Source organism: Coffea arabica, chromosome 3e (assembly GCF_036785885.1).
Source record: "Coffea arabica cultivar ET-39 chromosome 3e, Coffea Arabica ET-39 HiFi, whole genome shotgun sequence".
NCBI lineage: Eukaryota > Viridiplantae > Streptophyta > Magnoliopsida > Gentianales > Rubiaceae > Coffea > Coffea arabica.
Genome location: NC_092315.1, coordinates 7,256,025 through 7,273,753, shown reverse-complemented (window position 1 = coordinate 7,273,753; position 17,729 = coordinate 7,256,025). Strand labels below are relative to the sequence as shown.

General features: G+C 35.3%; 1 protein-coding gene across 5 annotated transcripts; it reads right to left on the bottom strand.

The window, feature by feature from the left end:
- Positions 1 to 147: 147 nt before the first annotated feature.
- LOC113736811 (uncharacterized) lies at positions 148 to 4,303 on the bottom strand. Of its 5 annotated transcripts, none has more exons than XR_011842446.1 (4): positions 3,114 to 4,303; positions 1,273 to 2,861; positions 634 to 743; positions 148 to 439 (listed from the first exon to the last, which is right to left on the bottom strand). XR_011842446.1 is itself a non-coding variant. In XM_027263973.2 (4 exons), the coding sequence occupies exons 1-3, from the start codon at positions 3,847 to 3,849 to the stop codon at positions 684 to 686; spliced, it is 2,385 nt and encodes a 794-aa protein (XP_027119774.1). In that variant the 5' UTR covers positions 3,850 to 4,303; the 3' UTR covers positions 148 to 581; positions 665 to 683. The 5 variants fall into 5 exon arrangements, 4 of the variants coding, with proteins under 4 accessions (XP_027119774.1, XP_071940717.1, XP_027119775.1 ...); XM_027263973.2 differs by having other exon boundaries at positions 148 to 581; positions 665 to 743; XM_072084616.1 differs by having other exon boundaries at positions 665 to 743.
- Between the last annotated feature and the right edge of the window lie 13,426 nt (positions 4,304 to 17,729).

The following is a 17,729-nucleotide window of genomic DNA, read 5'->3' as shown; positions in this document are numbered from 1 at the left end:
AGATGAACCAGGCTGAAAGGAACATCAAACCTGCTCTTAAAGAGCAGAAGATGTAAGCTGCGGAAATCATGGCATACAACAGTGTTAAAGAAGAACTGTCAAGTTTCACTTTAAGGATCTTAAATTATCATTCCCAACAAAAGAATATTAACTAGAAAGATCAACCTGGTTTCCCATTTTCATCATCAAATTCAGGCTTCCATCTAAACAAATTTCATCCCAGATTTACATACCAAGCTAAGGTGATCGAAACCATGCTTCTCCTTGGAACTAATTCCTTATTATATAACAATCCAACGAACAAGGGTCAAAAGAGAATACTCAAAATAGAGTGCAAAGGGCAAATGAGTTGTCTGAAGTCATATATACAGGATGGTGAAACTTATGGCGAACCTATAAACATCTGACTACCTTCTGTCACTTTGCGTCCTCCTTGCAGCTGATTTATACAATTTGCAGACAAGTAACATCACAGAACGATAAAAAGGTTCCAATCAGTTGAATGTGAGGAAATGTCTTCTGTAGCTAGCAGCAAATATTAGCAAAAATGCAAGTTTTGTACACAAGTGTGTGAGACCATCCTGGATACGTAATATGTAGGATTAACATCAATCTCCCATTGCAAGTAAATACCTGGAGGTGACAACAGAAGATATTTGTTTACCAGTTGTGATTTCCATAGTTTATGAGCATGTCTGCAGCGAAGAGGAAAGACTTCTACACCGTCTTTTCCTTGAAATTCCCTGAATCATGATTTTGTAATATAAATATCCAATATAAAGAATTTAATTCAAGGAGTAAAAGATTAAAAGAAAAAGAACAGACTAGTTCATTAGAGTGTACGAGCTTTGCATGCATTTCAGCACGGTAAAATATCTCGCCTTGATGTCTGAATAGACAATAAGCATTGGTTTCTCAACTATTTCCAACGTAATAACAAAGAATCAACAAAACTAGAATTCAAATTACATTTTAACCCGTGATTGGCAGTACAAATATGAAGCTTCAATCTCAATGTCAATCAAAACACCAAAGCTTGATCAAATCTCTGATTACTAGTTTCTTGGATGCCAAGTTCTCCTTTTTAAGAATTATACCGTTCATTAAATATATGAAGTCAACAAATATTTTGTAACAGATTTGCACCAAGTTCTTTCCAAGCAACTCTACATTTCTTATGATAAAGTCAATAAATATCACTTGAAGAAAAGTCAATGCAGTCAACAGTTATATTCAACTTTTACCACATAGACAAGTAAAGAAGTGCCAGACCTTAGACGATGGAGTGGGTAAAGAAGCTTGTCGTACTGTCTTTCCAGTTTCAGTGAGCTGCTGAATCTCTTGAAGTGGGTGTGCCATATTCTCCAAAAGCTTCAACTGCATTTTCTCCCTTTCTTGGTGCTCCAAAGACAGGTTAAGTTTCCCTCTTCCTTCTTGCACTACCTTTAATCTTTCTTGAAGCCATCCGACTTCAAAATCAATCTTCAACTGTTCATTGTTTACCACAGACAAGGAACTCCTCTGCAGATCAGAAAGCAGAGATTTGCCATTCAGGCACAGTGGTGGGAGACTGCTAGTTACATCTGAACTACTTCTCCTAATGTCATCTCCAGCATCCAAACAGCTCGTACTTAGACAATCACTGATAGCGTTAATCATCTGACTGGCAGAAGCTTCAGATGGAACATTAATTTTCCTATCAATTTCTAAATCATCATTCACAGACATCGAGTCAAGGTTGCTGCCACTAATCCGATTACACAAGTTGGAGTTATCAACTATTACATGGACATCATGAACGTGAGGTTCTTTATCAAGTACACGACAAGAACTCTTGGACCACTGGGTACCCACATTTGAATCATTTTCATACCGCTTTATATTCCCATTAAGATACGGAATATGCGAAGTTTCAACACAACTTTTTCCCATTTCTGCATGTATATTTGTATTATCACAGTACTCATGTCCTTTCACCAGTAGGAAAGTGGTTGTCTCTGGAAGTATCTCTTGAGAAGTGCCAGGTTTACATGTCTGAGAAGTTGACACTAATCTCTGCAAATCCCCTGCAGAAGAATGTGAGTTATCCATAGATATCATTTTATCCTGAAGATTCAACCTATCAACCATGCTGCATCCTGAAAACTGTGAAAGGTGCCCAGCAGGATGCCCATGTTTTTTAACTGCAGAACTTTCATCCAATCTATGAACTAGCAACTCTTCTGGAGAAGCAAGTACAGCTTTTCCTTTCTCAACAGGAACAGCCTCATCTGCTCTTTTAGTTTCAATCATTACCTTCTTGTCAATAGAGGCATTCAACTGCTGTAGTATCATTGCTGGATCCTCGTTTTGGTCAAATGAAGTATCAAATTCTTGTTGTTGACTGTTCAACATATCCACACCATCACCTGAAGATGGTTCCTTTCCAATAAAGCTCATCTCCCGATATGCCTCAAGTTCCTTTTCCAAAAAATGCTTCTCCCTCTCCCTCCGGACAATGATTTCTTTGAGGATATTCATTTCTTCTGCATCATAAGCAGATTTCTCGTCAGTCATCCTCTGATATTGCCGAGCTTCCATTTCAATTGATGCCTTCTCCTCTTGTAGACGTTGAATCATAGCCATGGCCTCATCTGCAGCACTTGCAGCAGCACTTCTCTCCATCTCGAGCTCAAGGCAAAGAGCTGCACGAGCAGCATGCTCTTTTTCAAGGGCCTGTTCCAAGAGTCTTATTGTATTCTTATCCTCGCTGCCAACATGAAATACTGATTCTACATTAGGTTTTACCTCTTTAACGTGCTCATGCTGCATGTCAGATGATCTATATCCCAATCTCACTTTAGTTGGTGCCTCTTCCAAGTCTAAAATGACGTACATACCACTTTAGTGTTAGACTATACATGCAATAAATAGCAGAGACATCATATAACGCAAACTACAATCCTCAAAGACATTCATTGAAGCCCTACAGAACAACTCAAAATATAGTACGAATACTGATAACATCTTAAGAAAATGCATGTCAATGAAAATTAAGATTAGCAGTAGTTAATTCAAGAACTGTTTAAACAGCGATATGATGATTGAAAACAAAACAAGAGAATGGCACTCACATTTAAAATGATGCCTATTTCCTCCATAACCCTGAAGCTCAATGCCATCATCAACCATTTTACTCCCTCCCTTATTGATGCTAGGAGGAGAACGAGGAGGATCACTCTGTAGCATCTCTGCATACGGAGGATCATACAACGAAACTGATGAGTCTTTGCCATAACCAAGACCCCGTTTCCTCCCACGGCGGATCCCACTCCTTGGCCTCTGATGCATCAAACCCTTCCCCTTCAAATCAAACCTCCCATCTCGAAAACCTAACAAATTTCCAGCTCCCATCTCGTTTCTACCACTCTTCGACTCCCCATTAATGCTACCACTATTGTTAGGCCTCCCAGCATCTGATACTAATGAACTAGATGAACCCTCAGCTTCCAATTCAACAGCATCCCTTTTTCTATCCTCTATGAGCCTCATATTCAAGTTGGAATTCCTATCCTTTCCCCAAACAGAATCATTGAAAGGGAACTTGGACATGACAGAAAGCTGAACATTGGAAAATTTCTCAGCTGGATACTCTATTAAGAGCTTTTGGAAGCACAAATACCTGTTGAAATTATCACCAAAAACCCCATAACAAGAAGGACAAGGCAAATACAAACCAAAAAACCCCAGAAACTTAGATGCCATAAATGCTACTGCAGATGCACATAACAAGAAGTAAGCTATAGCAAGATCAAGAAAAGCAGCCACTAAGCCAATTAAACTCCACCTACACGTAGCTTGGCAAGCCATTTCCAGTAAACAAGAACGTTACTTTCTACCAAAGATTCAAACTTTATCAGAAAACATCAAAAGGGCCTTTTCTATTTTCTGGATATTTCAAAACTCTAACAAAAGAAAAATGAAAAGGGGTAAAAAAAAAAAACTGAATTTGACACCAAAAGAATAAGAACACAAAAAATAAAAATAAAAATCAGTCACTTTGAGGCTTTTCTTGATGGGTTTTTTGAGGGGTGATTATGGAGAAAATTAGCGGAGTAGACGAGGTTTATTGCAGTGATTAGTGATGATTAGTAAGCGGTGGAAGAACAGAAATGGTTGATTTGTTTACTACAGCACTAAACGTGCAGATGTATGTTAGTTCCTGCTGGCGGTGGACATCTGTGAATGATTACTGGGGGCCACTCAATACGACGTCGTCGACAAGTACATATATTCATTCGCTATAACAGTAGATTGAGACAGCGATGGATAGCAGATAATACTACTTAATAGGCAAATGAGACAGTTGGACTGTTGTTCCATAGGACGCGACACATTAAAAATTGAGCTCCCCGAAGTGCCACCTACTCCCACGTAGGTCCCGGTGGCTGGCGGCTGAGTTGGTGTGTCTTGTCCTTTTCTTTTTTCTTTTTTTTCTTCATAAAAAAACAGTTTCAAGTGTTAATTTTTTAAAAAAAATATGTATTCCATCTGTCTCACTTTGATAATCTTTGTTTTTTCCCTCACACGGATTAAGAAAAATTAGTTAATTTTGTTGAAAAGATAAATATAGTCTAATATTTTTTTTCTAAAATACCCTTCTATTAATATTAGGAATATCACTAATCACTGTACATTTACATTGATTAGAATAGTAATAATAATGTTATATTGCACCATCCAAGATATATATTAAGGCAATAATTGGTGAAAAAGTTCATTGTATTAAATAAAAGGTAGATTACATTTGCTGATAATAAAGTATATTAAATAAGGGTATTTTAGAGAAGTTAAAAGTTAACTATATTTTTCAATTGAAATGTGGACTATACTTTAGGACGAATGAGAAACGAAAACACGATTATCAAAATGGGACGGAGGGATTATAAATTAAATACAGTTTAGATATATTAACGAGTGCTTATGCTTCGATAAAGAAATCCTTTCTTTTATTAGAAGTATGTTTTTCCAAAATAAAATTGGCATTGGTGCTCCCTTGATGCTCTCATTTCAAAAAGAAAAAACTACCTTTTTTTATTAAGTTTTGAATTATAATTTTTTTAAAATATGTTTCTTAAACTATTAACTTAACAAATCTCCCAATACTTTGCATTTTAAAAAGGCGATAAAGTGTTATTTTTTCAAAACCACTCTAAAAAATTTATAAAGAAATGAATTTAAACGGAATACAAAATTTTGGCTTCTTTCCTATAGATAAAAATTTCCATTTTCCTATTAGGTCATGATCGCAAGAAGAAACGAATATTTTTCTCTTTGAATGTGATGAGGAAGTCTAGGAAATGTGTCATTCTCAACTCCCACAACCAATATCATTGCTACCACTTTTTTTTTTAATATTTTGTCTTTGGCTTAGATGCATTATATCCATTTTGTAGAAGAAAAGTAAAAACGTATATATACCTGGATTATATAACGAAATCATTTAATACTTTCGTTAAGTTTAATGTACCACAATAATTTGATTTATGTAAAATAAAAAAATAATTAAAAAATATGCTTACAAAAAATACTAAAAAAATTTTCTGCAAAAAATCATAATCCAAGCAAGGTTGGGATTTGGTTTCTGCTTTGCTGGTGGCATCTCCATGATTTCTTATCAAATAAAATCTTCCTCCACGCACGCTACCGTGAAGGCATATCGTTCTCATTGACTGCATGATTAGCTTTTTTAAAGTGTCGTCGTTTGCGTACTGATCTCTCTTTTGTTTTGGTCTTAGGTATGATGGATGACTTTGAAAAGTTATCTCAGTATAATATCCTCCTTGTCTTCATTGGTTTTTGGCAATGCACATTTATGCGGATCAGTTCTCAGAAGCAGATCTGTTTACTATTTGCCTCGGAAAGGTTTGATCCCAAATGACGTGAAACCACTATGTTTTCATGGCAAATTACTCCCGTAGCCCCGTCTTGGAGTTCGGGCAACAACGATTACAAGTAACAATGATCTGAAAAGATTGACGGTCGTGATTTGATAAAAAAAAATGTAAAGTTTAAATTACATTTTATACGTCGATTTGATACTATTTGTGGGATTCATAAAAATTTATTCTGTGCTTATAAGTTGTTGAAAAAGAGCTACATTCTAAACAAATGAAATTAAATCCTAAGATAATTGAAACAAAATTGACCCAAACATCTGTCTGACAACTGTTTTGGGGCTCTGATCCCGTAGCCTTAATGAGGTCAAGGCCATTGACATGCTAATACCTTTGTGTACCACAGAAGTAAAAACTCCTTTGTCGGCGGTGGAGTCAAATTCTAAGGTGGCTATGGCCTTTGTGCATCATTTGACTTGATCATATATAATTAATTTGATATAGAAATCATAATGAATTTAACTTCACAAGTCACATGGCTATGTACAAATATTTGCTATTGGCAGGAAGTCAAAAATCATGTGCTGGTATTTTGGTGACGATCATGAGCATAAATTTATGAAAGGGCATCATGCACGTTATGGACGCAAACGAGTCGAGTCGAGTCGAATTTTGAGCTGAGTCGAACCGAGCCTCCAGTTAATTTCATGAATCTCGAACTCGAGCTCGAGCTCGACGAGCTCAAAATGTCAAGCTCGAGCTCGAACTTAAAAAATAAAAAAAATAATTATTATTATTTATTTTTAAAAAATAAAAAAAAAATTATTTTATTTTTAAAAATGAATAAAATAATAATTTTTTAACAAATATAAAATATTAGGGATATATATATAATTTTACTATTAAAATAAAAAATATATATATAATTGAGCTCGCGAGCTTGATATTTTGAGCTCGAGATCAACTTGATTAGCTCGAACTCAACTCAAATTCAATATTGACCGAACTTAAGTCGAGCTCGTATTCGAGCCGCTCACGAGCCGATTCGTGAACGGCCTAACGCACAAATGCACATGCACCTTATTCTTAGATTAAATCTCTACCTGCTGCGGCTTCAATGGGTGCCTCCCTTTGATTAGAAGTCAATAGGACAGCTTTTTAGAAATAGAAAAAAAAAAAAAAAAAAAAAACCCCTAGCAGAGAAGGGCTAGAATTTAAAAAGTGAGAAAGCCACCCGAGGAACCTAATGAAAATTGAACCACTATCAGACCAGAAACATGCAACACGCATTCATATGAATTTAGAACAAACTTCATATAGAGGCATATTGATAGGAGATAAGGTTTGAATCATTGACCTTCCATCCCATAATTAATGTGGTGGCTAACTCCCTAGAGTAGGCTTTCCTCCACCCGCCCCCCCCCCAAACAACACCGCTCTCCCGATTAGGAGTAGGAGTAAATTAAACTAATCTAAATGTGCCGTTACGTTAAAAAAAAAAAAGAAAAAAGCAGAGGGATTAGAACAAGAGTTGGATGTAGGTTGCACCGGGAGATTAAGGGCCTGTTTGGAACCTGAGTTTTTTGGGAGTTTGTCTAAAACTTTACTGTAGTGCACTGTAGAAGTTTTTGAAAAAATTTTGTAGAAATTTTTGTAAGGTGAAAAATTTTGTAGAAGTTTTTATAAAGTGAAAAATTTCTTTTTTCTTTTTTTTTTCCTTTTCTATTTTTTTTCTCTTTCCCTTTCTTTTTCTTTTTCTTTTTCTTTTTCTTTCCTCTTTCTTTTCTTTCTTCTCTTTTTCTTTTTTTTTCTTTCCTCTCTCTTTTCTTTCTTCTCTTTTTCTTCTTCTTCTTCTTCTTCTTCTTCCCCGTTACCTCCGCCACCCCCAGCAGCCTGCCAGCAACCGCCACCCCTCTCCTCCCTTTCCCCTTCTCCTCCCCTCCCCCAGCCGCCCCCTCTGCCCCGCCTTCCCCCTCCCCCCGCAGCCCCCCTCTGCCCCTTCCCCCTCCCCCCGCCTTCCGCCTTCCCCCTGCCCCTGCCCCTGCCCCTGCCCCCCTCTGCCCCTCCCCACTCCCCCCGCCTTCCCCCTCCCCCCGCCGCCCCCTCTGCCCCTTCCCGCTCCCCCCGCCGCCCCCCTCTGCCCCTTCCCCCTCCCCCCGCGCCCCCTCTGCCCCGCCTTCCCCCTCCCCCTGCAGCCCCCCTCTGCCCCTTCCCCCTCTCCCCGCCTTCCGCCTTCCCCCTGCCCCTGCCCCCCTCTGCCCCTTCCCACTCCCCCCGCCTTCCCCCTCCCCCTGCCGCCCCCCTCTGCACCTTCCTGCTCCCCCCGCCGCCCCCCTCTGCCCCTTCCCCCTCCCCCTGCCGCCCCCCTCTGCCCCGCCACCCCCGCCTTCCCTGTCCCCTTCCCGCTTCTCATCCTCTTTCTTTTCTTTCTTTTTTTTTCCCACAGAGAGGTGGGAATGGTGCCGGACGTTGAGAGAAAAAAAAAAGACAAGAGAGGATGATGGCAGGGGAGGAAGAGGGGGAGAGGGAAAAAAGGGGGAAAAAAAAAGAAGACTGGCACCGGCACCGGAAATTGACGCGGGAACCGGCGACAGAGCCGGCAATGGAGGTGGTGGTGGGAGAGGAATAAGAAGAAAAGGGGAAGGAAATTTTTTTTTTTTGTTGTGTTTTGGATATTTTAAGTGTGTAGGTTAAAAATTTTGGTAAGTTTTTTGGGGTTCCTGTAGCACAAGTTGTTAAAAAACTAGTTTTATACAAACTTGGTAAAAAACCAAGCTTCCAAACAGGGCCTAAGTGTTATGTCTAAGTTACGAGCATTTTCTCACAAATCAACTGTATTTCTTTAAATTAATTGGGGTAATTCGACCAACAAGACACGGGATTAAAAACAACACAAAAACTTTTTGTAATTTTACTGAGACATTTATGCTTCATGTTTTTCTTCCTATGATTGTACAATAATTTCATATATTGGCTCTACTGGGCCAAAGAATCTGCTTATGAGTTTTTACTGAGAAATATCAGACGTTCTTTTTGCTAAAGAGTCTGAAGAAGGTTGCCCAACTTTGCACAACAGATCATTTTGCTTTTGTTTTCTCCTTTTTTTGATCTGATTCCAATTACACATAATACAATCATATTGTATTAACCGTAACATAATATAATTAATACAGTCTGGAATATAAATCTAAAGTTTTACGTTTCACACAAGCTCATAGCAAGGAAAAAACTTTTTCACAGAAGCCCAGAACTGGGATATAATCCAATTAAGGCCCAGGTATTTGCTTTGGGCCAACTGAAATCGTAGGACCGGCTGACAGGTGAGAAGTGAATTGTTAACACTTACCACATGCCTCAATCTCATATTTGCATAACTGGGCCCTTACAACAATTGGTAAAAAGACCTTTTCAGCCTCATAATTTTGAAAAGATATATTTTAGTCCCCAACATTTTCAAAAGACATAATTTTGATCCCAAGCCTCTGTTTTTGTCACTTCTTTGCCTGAAAGGTTCGTGCTCACATGCCATAGAAATACTATACATGCATACATAGATACATATATGCGTGTGTGCGCGCGTGTGTCTGTCAAATTTATTACTCAAATTTATACCATATATAAAAAATGTTATTTTCCATATAAATAAAATTTATATGATAAGAATGATAGTGGGACTAGAAATAACATTTTTCATATATATATATATATATGTATGTATGTATGTATGTATGTATGTATGTATGTATATGTGAACTATCAAATTTATTACTCAAATTGCTGTGATATCTTATTTTGACATCGTTTATGCTATCGATTATGCTCTTCAGTCAGAATTCTTATGCAACCTCAAGAAATGAAATGGAAATCTTCAACTTTAACATCTGAGCTATACATATATGAAGATTGTTTGAACCTTCTTGATGAATAAGTTTGCTCCCACCTTTTTTTTTTTTTTTTTTGTCAATGGTTTAATATGAATTCTGTACAACTAGTCAAAGTTGACAAATGAGAGGTGTGTGTGTGTGTGTGTTTCTCAAGCTAAACATGGACATTTTTTCGAGAAGAGCCAGCTTGCCCGTTGTTTTTTGCTTCTTCCTTTTGTCCAACTGAAGAAGAATGAATATGTTTTGACTCATGGAATGTTCTAACTCTTAATCCAATTTCTTTGACGAGTTGCTGGTTAAGTAAGGCTGCGGCTGGTCCAAACTTCAGATGAATAAGAATTAATAACCATTCAAATAGTTTGAGCTTTTTGGAGGGTCAAAACGCATACCTTTCCGTCATAAATCTAGATTTTTGATGCGTTGATAACTTGAACTCATTATTTTAAAATTTGCATAACACATGTAGTTAAGATTGAGGGGTGTGATTTAGTTTCGCCCTTTTTATTTTGAGTAAATCTTATATACACTGACAGTGTATACACTATCACCGTTGGATTCATGACATGTGTGTAAAAGTTAAATTTTAAATTCAAATTTTACATAGTTATCATTCATTCAACGTTGACAGTGTAATACACTGTCAGTATAGAAAAGATTAATTTTTTTATTTTGTTCATTTTTTTAAGAATAAATTTGATGCATTACACTAATTTTTCACCAATACAACAATATTATGCTTTTGCACGTACACCCGATAATATAAAAATTACACAAATATTAAGATCTTGTACACCAGGAATCACATAATGCACAATTGAAACTGCCACAAGACAGATTCACATGCATAAAGAAAAAAAATACATGTATTTCTAGAATGTTGGGCAGACTTGATCAAAGTTTAGCATTTAAACCAGCTGTTGATTAAGAACAAATATTTAGAACAACATACGTACTTCCCCTGCATGCAAGTTGACATCGTAAATGGATTAGAGTAATGCATTGATAAATTGACCTGGCAACTTATCTTATCTCTTGACTTTAATTCTTGGAATCTCAGTACTATAATAATTAGTCACCGGATTATTGTATTGGTTGTTTTGCTTTCAAGTTTTGCTATCATCAGCTTGCATGCCATCTTAATGAGTTGGCCAACTAGCTGCTTGTTTTTCAAAGTTTAAGGCGTCAGTAGTTGAATAATTGCACTCCAATAATTCGAGAATCATTTTCACCTAAACCCAAAAAAAAAGGAAACAATAGGGTTTTTTTTTTCTTTTTTTAAAGTTTTTTATAGATTTAAAATTTTGTCCAATCTAATTTTGTTCAGAATCTAGGTTAATGTTGTATAACTGCCCTAGCACAATTTGCTTCATGATTAACTAAATTTCTCCTACTCAATCATACATCAAATTTGATTAGCAGCAGCAGCTAGGAAAATTTCCAACAACCATCCTCTTAAGAGTCCTTTTAGGAAGTTTTTTTGGAAAGTGCTAAACCTATTATTGAAACTTGTATGTAATGTGTGTATTTAAGATGGAGGAGTGTGATTTAACCTCGACGTTTTAGCTTTATTTTAAGTACTTTTCTTTTACTAAGTAAGTTATTTGAACCATTATGTGGATAAAAAAAAAAGGTTGCAACATAAAGGCGAATCCAATTTCGGAACTTTATCTTGATTATCTGCAATAAGGATAAAAAAATTTAGTGTTTGGAGATTTTAAATATGAATGCTACTTATTTATGCATTTACTTAGTTAGATGTTTATGGTTAGGAATGATATTTATGAGCATAACCACTCCATCTGTTTAAATCACCCTTCAACCCCCCATCTTAATAAGATGTGATTGCATTGGTGGATGTAGGAAAGCTACATTTGATTCCATCAGCAGTGTATTAATTAAAACCAGGTCCATCAATACTAAACTTCCTTGTTTTGTCCAAATACCGGTTGCAATTTGAAGTCATGTAATTCAAAATTCAAGAAGGCAGAAATAATTGACCCTAGTAAAATCAAATATTGATTTAATCCAAATGAATTTGGGACAGGCACAATTGTGTCATGATCGGATTCCATTTGATTGCTATATTTGATATAATATCCTATGTGCAATCACATTAGTATATAAATGTATATTGAATAGATTATTCGTTGCACTAATTTTACAACAATACAGCAATATTATACTTTAGTACACTAGATAATGTAGAAAACAAAATAAAGATGGGGAATTGCACAAAGCAAAACCAGAGTTGCCCCAAGTTCAAACGGATCAAGAGCCTCTGCTGTCACAAGTTTTAATTGTACAGTGCAAATCTAGACACTAACACAACAAATAAGAACACTCGTACAACAAGATGTGAAACATTAAAAAAAATTAATATAATAAAATTTAGGAAAAATCACGAAAACTCCTCATAAGATTTATAGCGATTCCCACTTTATCCCCTAACATTAACTTTTTGGCACTTTTATCGCCTTGACTACTAATCAAAGCACTGAACTGGTAACTGAGTTGATGGCCGAAAGTTAAATGATAGTGGTATCCCTAAAAAAATGTTGGATAGACAAAATTACCCATGAATTTGATTTGTTTAAAAATAATTTTTCCAAAATATCCTTGGTGGAATTGGAATGGCCGATGTTGCTAGTTCATTTTAGCTTCTCTATTTTTCCCAAAAATAATTTTTCCAAAATACCTTTTGTAAATACTTTAGCTTCTCCGTTTTTTCCACAACTCTTGATTGTAATATAGTGCAAATTTTTCTTCCATTGTTGCAAAGTTCGGGGTCGACCCACTTAAAATAATCACATGCTTACCGATTCTAGAACAAAACAAAATTTTTTTTCCTCAAATTATTTTCTCTAAAAGTTAACAAAATAACATTATTTATCGTACAATTCATACCTTATAATTTGAGCATCCAAGAAATCTCCTTGCACAATTTTCCGGTGTCCATGACCTTCTTAACGGTGCTAGTTTATTGCATCCATATGTTTCTTGGCTTGGTTCTTGTACATACTATGATGAACAACATCTAGACGAAGAGCAGCAAAATGAATTTGAAGAAGTTTGGGACATTTTTTTCCTCTATTTTGGGTTGCAAATATAGGATTGGGAAGTTTGAAAACTGATGAAATGAGAACAAAAAAATTTTGGTCTTCTAGTGAGGCTTCTCTTTATATACAATGGACAAGGGCATTTCGTCACAAAATTATAACATTTAACCTTGGATCATTTTCTTCAAACTGAAATATTTCAACGGATCTTTTGCTAAGCTAGATTGTCAAAGGAGATAAAGTGCCAAAAAGTTAACGTTAGGAGGTAAAGTGAATATCGCTATAAACCTTATGGGGAGATTTTGTGATTTTCCCTAAAATTTATGCTATACATTTAATCCCCTCCATCCAATTTCACAACACTGCATCTATCATCCTCAACTGCAGCTGCAATCAATATTGATTACAGCGCATTTGAATCCAACCCAAACCAACTGCATAAATACATGTACTTCTAGATTGTTGGGCTGGCATATTTGATAGTTTAGCATTTAGTCGAGCTGTTAAAGAACGAACCATTTGGTACAACTTATGTTCTTCTTGACTTATGGATCAAAAAGTACTTCCACAGTACGTAAATTTACATCGTAAATGCAATAGAGTAATGCTTTGATAAACCAACCAACTTATTATCTCTTGGCTTCACTTCTTAGGATTTTAGTACTATAACACAGTAGTTTGGTTGTTTTGCATTCAATTGTTGTTAGCATCAGCTTGTATGTCATTTTAGTTGGTTAACTAGAGTTTGAAACTCAAAATTTAAGGTATCAATTACTTGAATAATACCACTCCAAAGATTAAAGAACCATTTTCACCTAAACCAAAAAAAAAAAAAGAAGAAGAAACAATAGGGCTCTTTTTATTTTCTTTCTTTTTGTCCTATGGAGTTGGAAAGAAGTGGAAACAGCTAGGTCCTACCTATTCAATTCTGCTTCAGAATCTACCTTAATGTGATATAACCGCCCTAGTCCAATTTGCTACATGATTAACTAAATTTCTCAATCATCACCAAATTTGATTAGCAGCAACTTGGAAAATTTCCACCAACCATCCCTTTTAAGAAGCCAACTGTTCTCCACCAAATCCACTTTGTGAGGTTGATATTTGGTGTGTCAAATCTAAAGCGATTGTCAGAAAATGCCTGTATGCTGATCTTTTATAAACTGAGTTTGACAATTTTCCCCACACATGTTTAGTTTATTAAAATTTGGAAGTAAATGTAAATCCTACAAAATAAATGGTTGCTATGAAAAATAATCTGCAACAAGAAACTGTTTTTTTTTTCCTTTTTTGGGTTTTTTGGCCCCATTTTATGCAGAGTAAGGAGGTGGAGCACAGCAAGCTAATTAATTAAAAAGATGGGTCATTAGTAAGGGCATCCACAATGATTTACACTCTCTAAAGTGTAATCCACATGCCACGTCAACATCCCACTTTCTCCTCTTTTATTACACTTCCACTCACAATAAATTACACTCTACAAGGTGTAATAGCATGAGTCCACAATTAAATCAAATATTTATTTTAATAATGCATAACTCATATCCCATAAATAAATAAAGTTATTTTTAAAAATAATTTTGTTATTTTTAAAAAATAAAGTATTAACTTTCATTAAATTTTTTACCTTTTGAATTTTTTATTTTCTAAAAATGATATTATTAATTTTTAAGTTTGAATAATATATCTTTTTCTATCTCTCAAAAATAATATATTGTTGGAAAAATTAACGTTGCAAAATTTACGGTTGCAAAAAATGAAACTGATCGAAGTTGCTGGCCAAAATTTTGTCCGGCTCTTAAATTTTGTAATGGGTATTACACGGCTACAATGGGGTGGCCGTGTAATAACCCATTACAATGTCAAACATTATGCCACCGTTGGAAATGCTTTAAGGTTCATGGAAATCTATAGGCTTAATAGAGGCTTATATTTTCTTTTTAACCAATTAATTTTACATTTTTTTCTTTTTATTCGTTTAAACAAGGAAATTCAATCTCCTTGTTTGCTCTCAATTTGGTTTTGAACCAATTACACATGGCCAGAATTGTCACGGAGAACAAGTTTTGTCTGATCTTTTTCTTTCTAATTTTCGGTTGGATGAGATACAAATTTGAGCTCTTAATATGTGTGCCATATAGATAGTTGGATAACACTATCACAATGATTTCTAAACCTTTTTTTTTTTTTTTTTTGCAAAGAAAACAGAATTAAATTTGCATAAATAATTATTAGCTGAGTTTGCTAGTCTATTAGCACAACGCAACAAAAATCCAAAAAATTTTAGTTATCCCAATATTATTGAAAAGTCTAACTAAATATATTAGAATTTCGTAAAAATTTTGTTTTTATAATTTTGGGGGGCCAAAATTGAACTAATGTTTTAAATTTTCCTTTGCTGAAAACGAAGTGAATTGTATCAGCCATATCTTATCAAGAAACCGCCCATATTAATGAGACAAACAAGTGCAACTCTCATCGCCCATCTACCTCCATCCCGGCAATGAAATTCAGCAAAAGGCGCCCAACATTTTTGGAGTAGGCTACCAAACACAGCCAAATCCCGGCCAGGTGGTTCCCCAGATTACGTATTGTTGTGCCTCGTTGCTTATTGATAGGTGGCCACCTCTCATACTTTCATATCTTAGATTTGATAGTTTCAAAATTTGCACTTAAAATAGTGGCACATATGAATTTGTCTTAGCAACATATAGTAGTGGATCTGGTAGTTAGGCTTGTGTTCTATCTAGTTTAGCCACATATAGTAGCGGATTTGGTAATTAGGCTTGTGTTCTATCTAATTATTGTATTTATTACAATAATTTGATTAACGGTGCTCGTTGAGCGCATGATAAGAAGAGTTTCTGGTGTTTGCTTTTTAATATATATATATATAATTCGAAAAAATGTCATAATTTGAGGGAACGTAATAATCATGACTGTGTGCGTATGAAATAATTTATTTACGTACATCAATTTTTTCAATAGAATAATGTCATGTTTTGCCCCAAATCCATATATAAAAGGAAGGAATTTACTTCATGTAGTTTAAAAAACTGAATAAACACATCAATCAATAACTAGTCCTAAAACCCATTTAGATTGTGGAATCATGTTACATGATTGTCCTCTTAAACAGTGCACATCAAACACTTGTTAAAACATTTCATGTAGGGAATTATAATTCAAATCTGTAATACAATCTGTCTTTTTCCAAATTGTTTTGTGTCTCTTTGTGCTTCCCCACCACAATTTTGAGTGATTTTGCGCCTAAACTTGCGCCATGAATGATTGTCAATAATTTTAGGTCACATAACAATTCTATCACTTAGGCTGTAGTAAGCAATATTGTTAATCTTTGTCACTTGTCATCAAGCTGTCATTGTCCTTATGTCCTTGTGCAAATTTCTTGAGCTGTTTTAGGTGTAGAAGTCCATTCGACAGCAACAGCTACCAAATAGTTCTTGGATGTATTATTCAGATCAATACAGTAGTATTTTTCTATAAAAACTTCATAAAAAAGCAATCCAGATGGGATCTTAATCTGCAATGTTTGATTCAAAGAAGAGTAAAAATGAACTCTGGCCAAAAGGGTTGCTCTATTGTGAGATCTTACCTAATTTATGCTGAATTACTTCATAGGAGTATGAAATGAGACATTTTGCTTAATGAATTCATACCTTTTGACAAAACCAAACAACCAACCAAAACATAAAGTAAATAGTAGTAACTCGCACTAGACTATAAAAACATCAATTAATACATAGGTTATTCATAACCATTCAAGATTTGTGTCATGAAGGTCAACAAACATTCTGGAGCAGTTAACTATTTAGGCTCAACTCAAACAAGGAATAAACTTAGATTATCTGGTGGTGCACAGAAAAGGAAAATCTTGTTTTATTTTTATTATTTTACCTTCTTTAATTATATTAATATATTTTGGTTCATTTACATTTCTTCTTGCAAAGTCCTATTGCCCTCAAATTTACACCTTTAATTTCCCTTTAAACCCTAAAGGTTGATAAAATCTTAAGCTCAAAATCTAAGGGTTTTCTTTGGTGGGGATCCTTTAGATATCACATGCCTTTGCTCTCTAGGTAGCAACTTTGAGAAGTATGAAAGGTTTCACACGTTAGGATAGTTTCCAATGAGGATTTTCTCCCTTTTAGTGATGCCTAGAAACTTGTTTCATGTGCATTTGTTTGCCTTTTTTTTCTTCTATCAGCTTGTAGAAATTATTGATCTTCAAACGATTAGGAAACCAAAACTGACAGCAAAGCTGGCTGCAAAATTATGCCACTGCTTATTAGTAACATTCAGGGACCACATTTCTTGTGCATTAAAATTGTGGGACTAATGTATGGAAGCCATATTTGAATATTTGATACACATCCCAGAATTTTCTATGCAAGTTATTCAAAGATAAGGTTTAAACTAGTGTTGTAGATAATTGAAACCGGTTCAGTTGTTTTCTTTAAATGAGTATGCAAGACCATTGCTTTTGTTCTTTTTGTGCAAGTGTTTGTGCAACGATTGATTGGTATTAAGGTTCAATTATGTAGGGTTCTTTGAAAAGTGTTTAATTTTTAAAGAAGGCGATAAATATAAATGTGTACACCAAGATGAAAATGTTTTGTGAATTAAATATTAAACGAGTGTTCTAACATACGCGTTAGAAGAAAAAGAAAGACACGGGTTGCAAAAATTCTTATAAGAAATCTACTCTGTTAAGATAAAATAAGATCCTCCAGAGTATTTAGGGGTTTTAAAAGTTTGATTGTGGATCTATACATTCCCCAAATATATATAAGAATTTTGCTTACCTAGAACTTGGATCTTTCAGAAATAATAAATGTTTATGTCCAAAATAATTCCTATGGCCATGCACAGGAAAGCAGAAGTCAATCCGA

Bases quoted from the DNA above. Each gene is read 5' to 3' on its own strand.
- LOC113736811 (XM_027263972.2), bottom strand. From the start codon at position 3,849: ATGGCTTGCCAAGCTACGTGTAGGTGGAGTTTAATTGGCTTAGTGGCT. The intron at 2,862-3,113 runs GTGAGTGCCATT...ACGTCATTTTAG, and splicing joins AAATAGGCATCATTTTAAAT to ACTTGGAAGAGGCACCAACT. The intron at 744-1,272 runs GTCTGGCACTTC...ATCATGATTCAG, and splicing joins TACCCACTCCATCGTCTAAG to GGAATTTCAAGGAAAAGACG.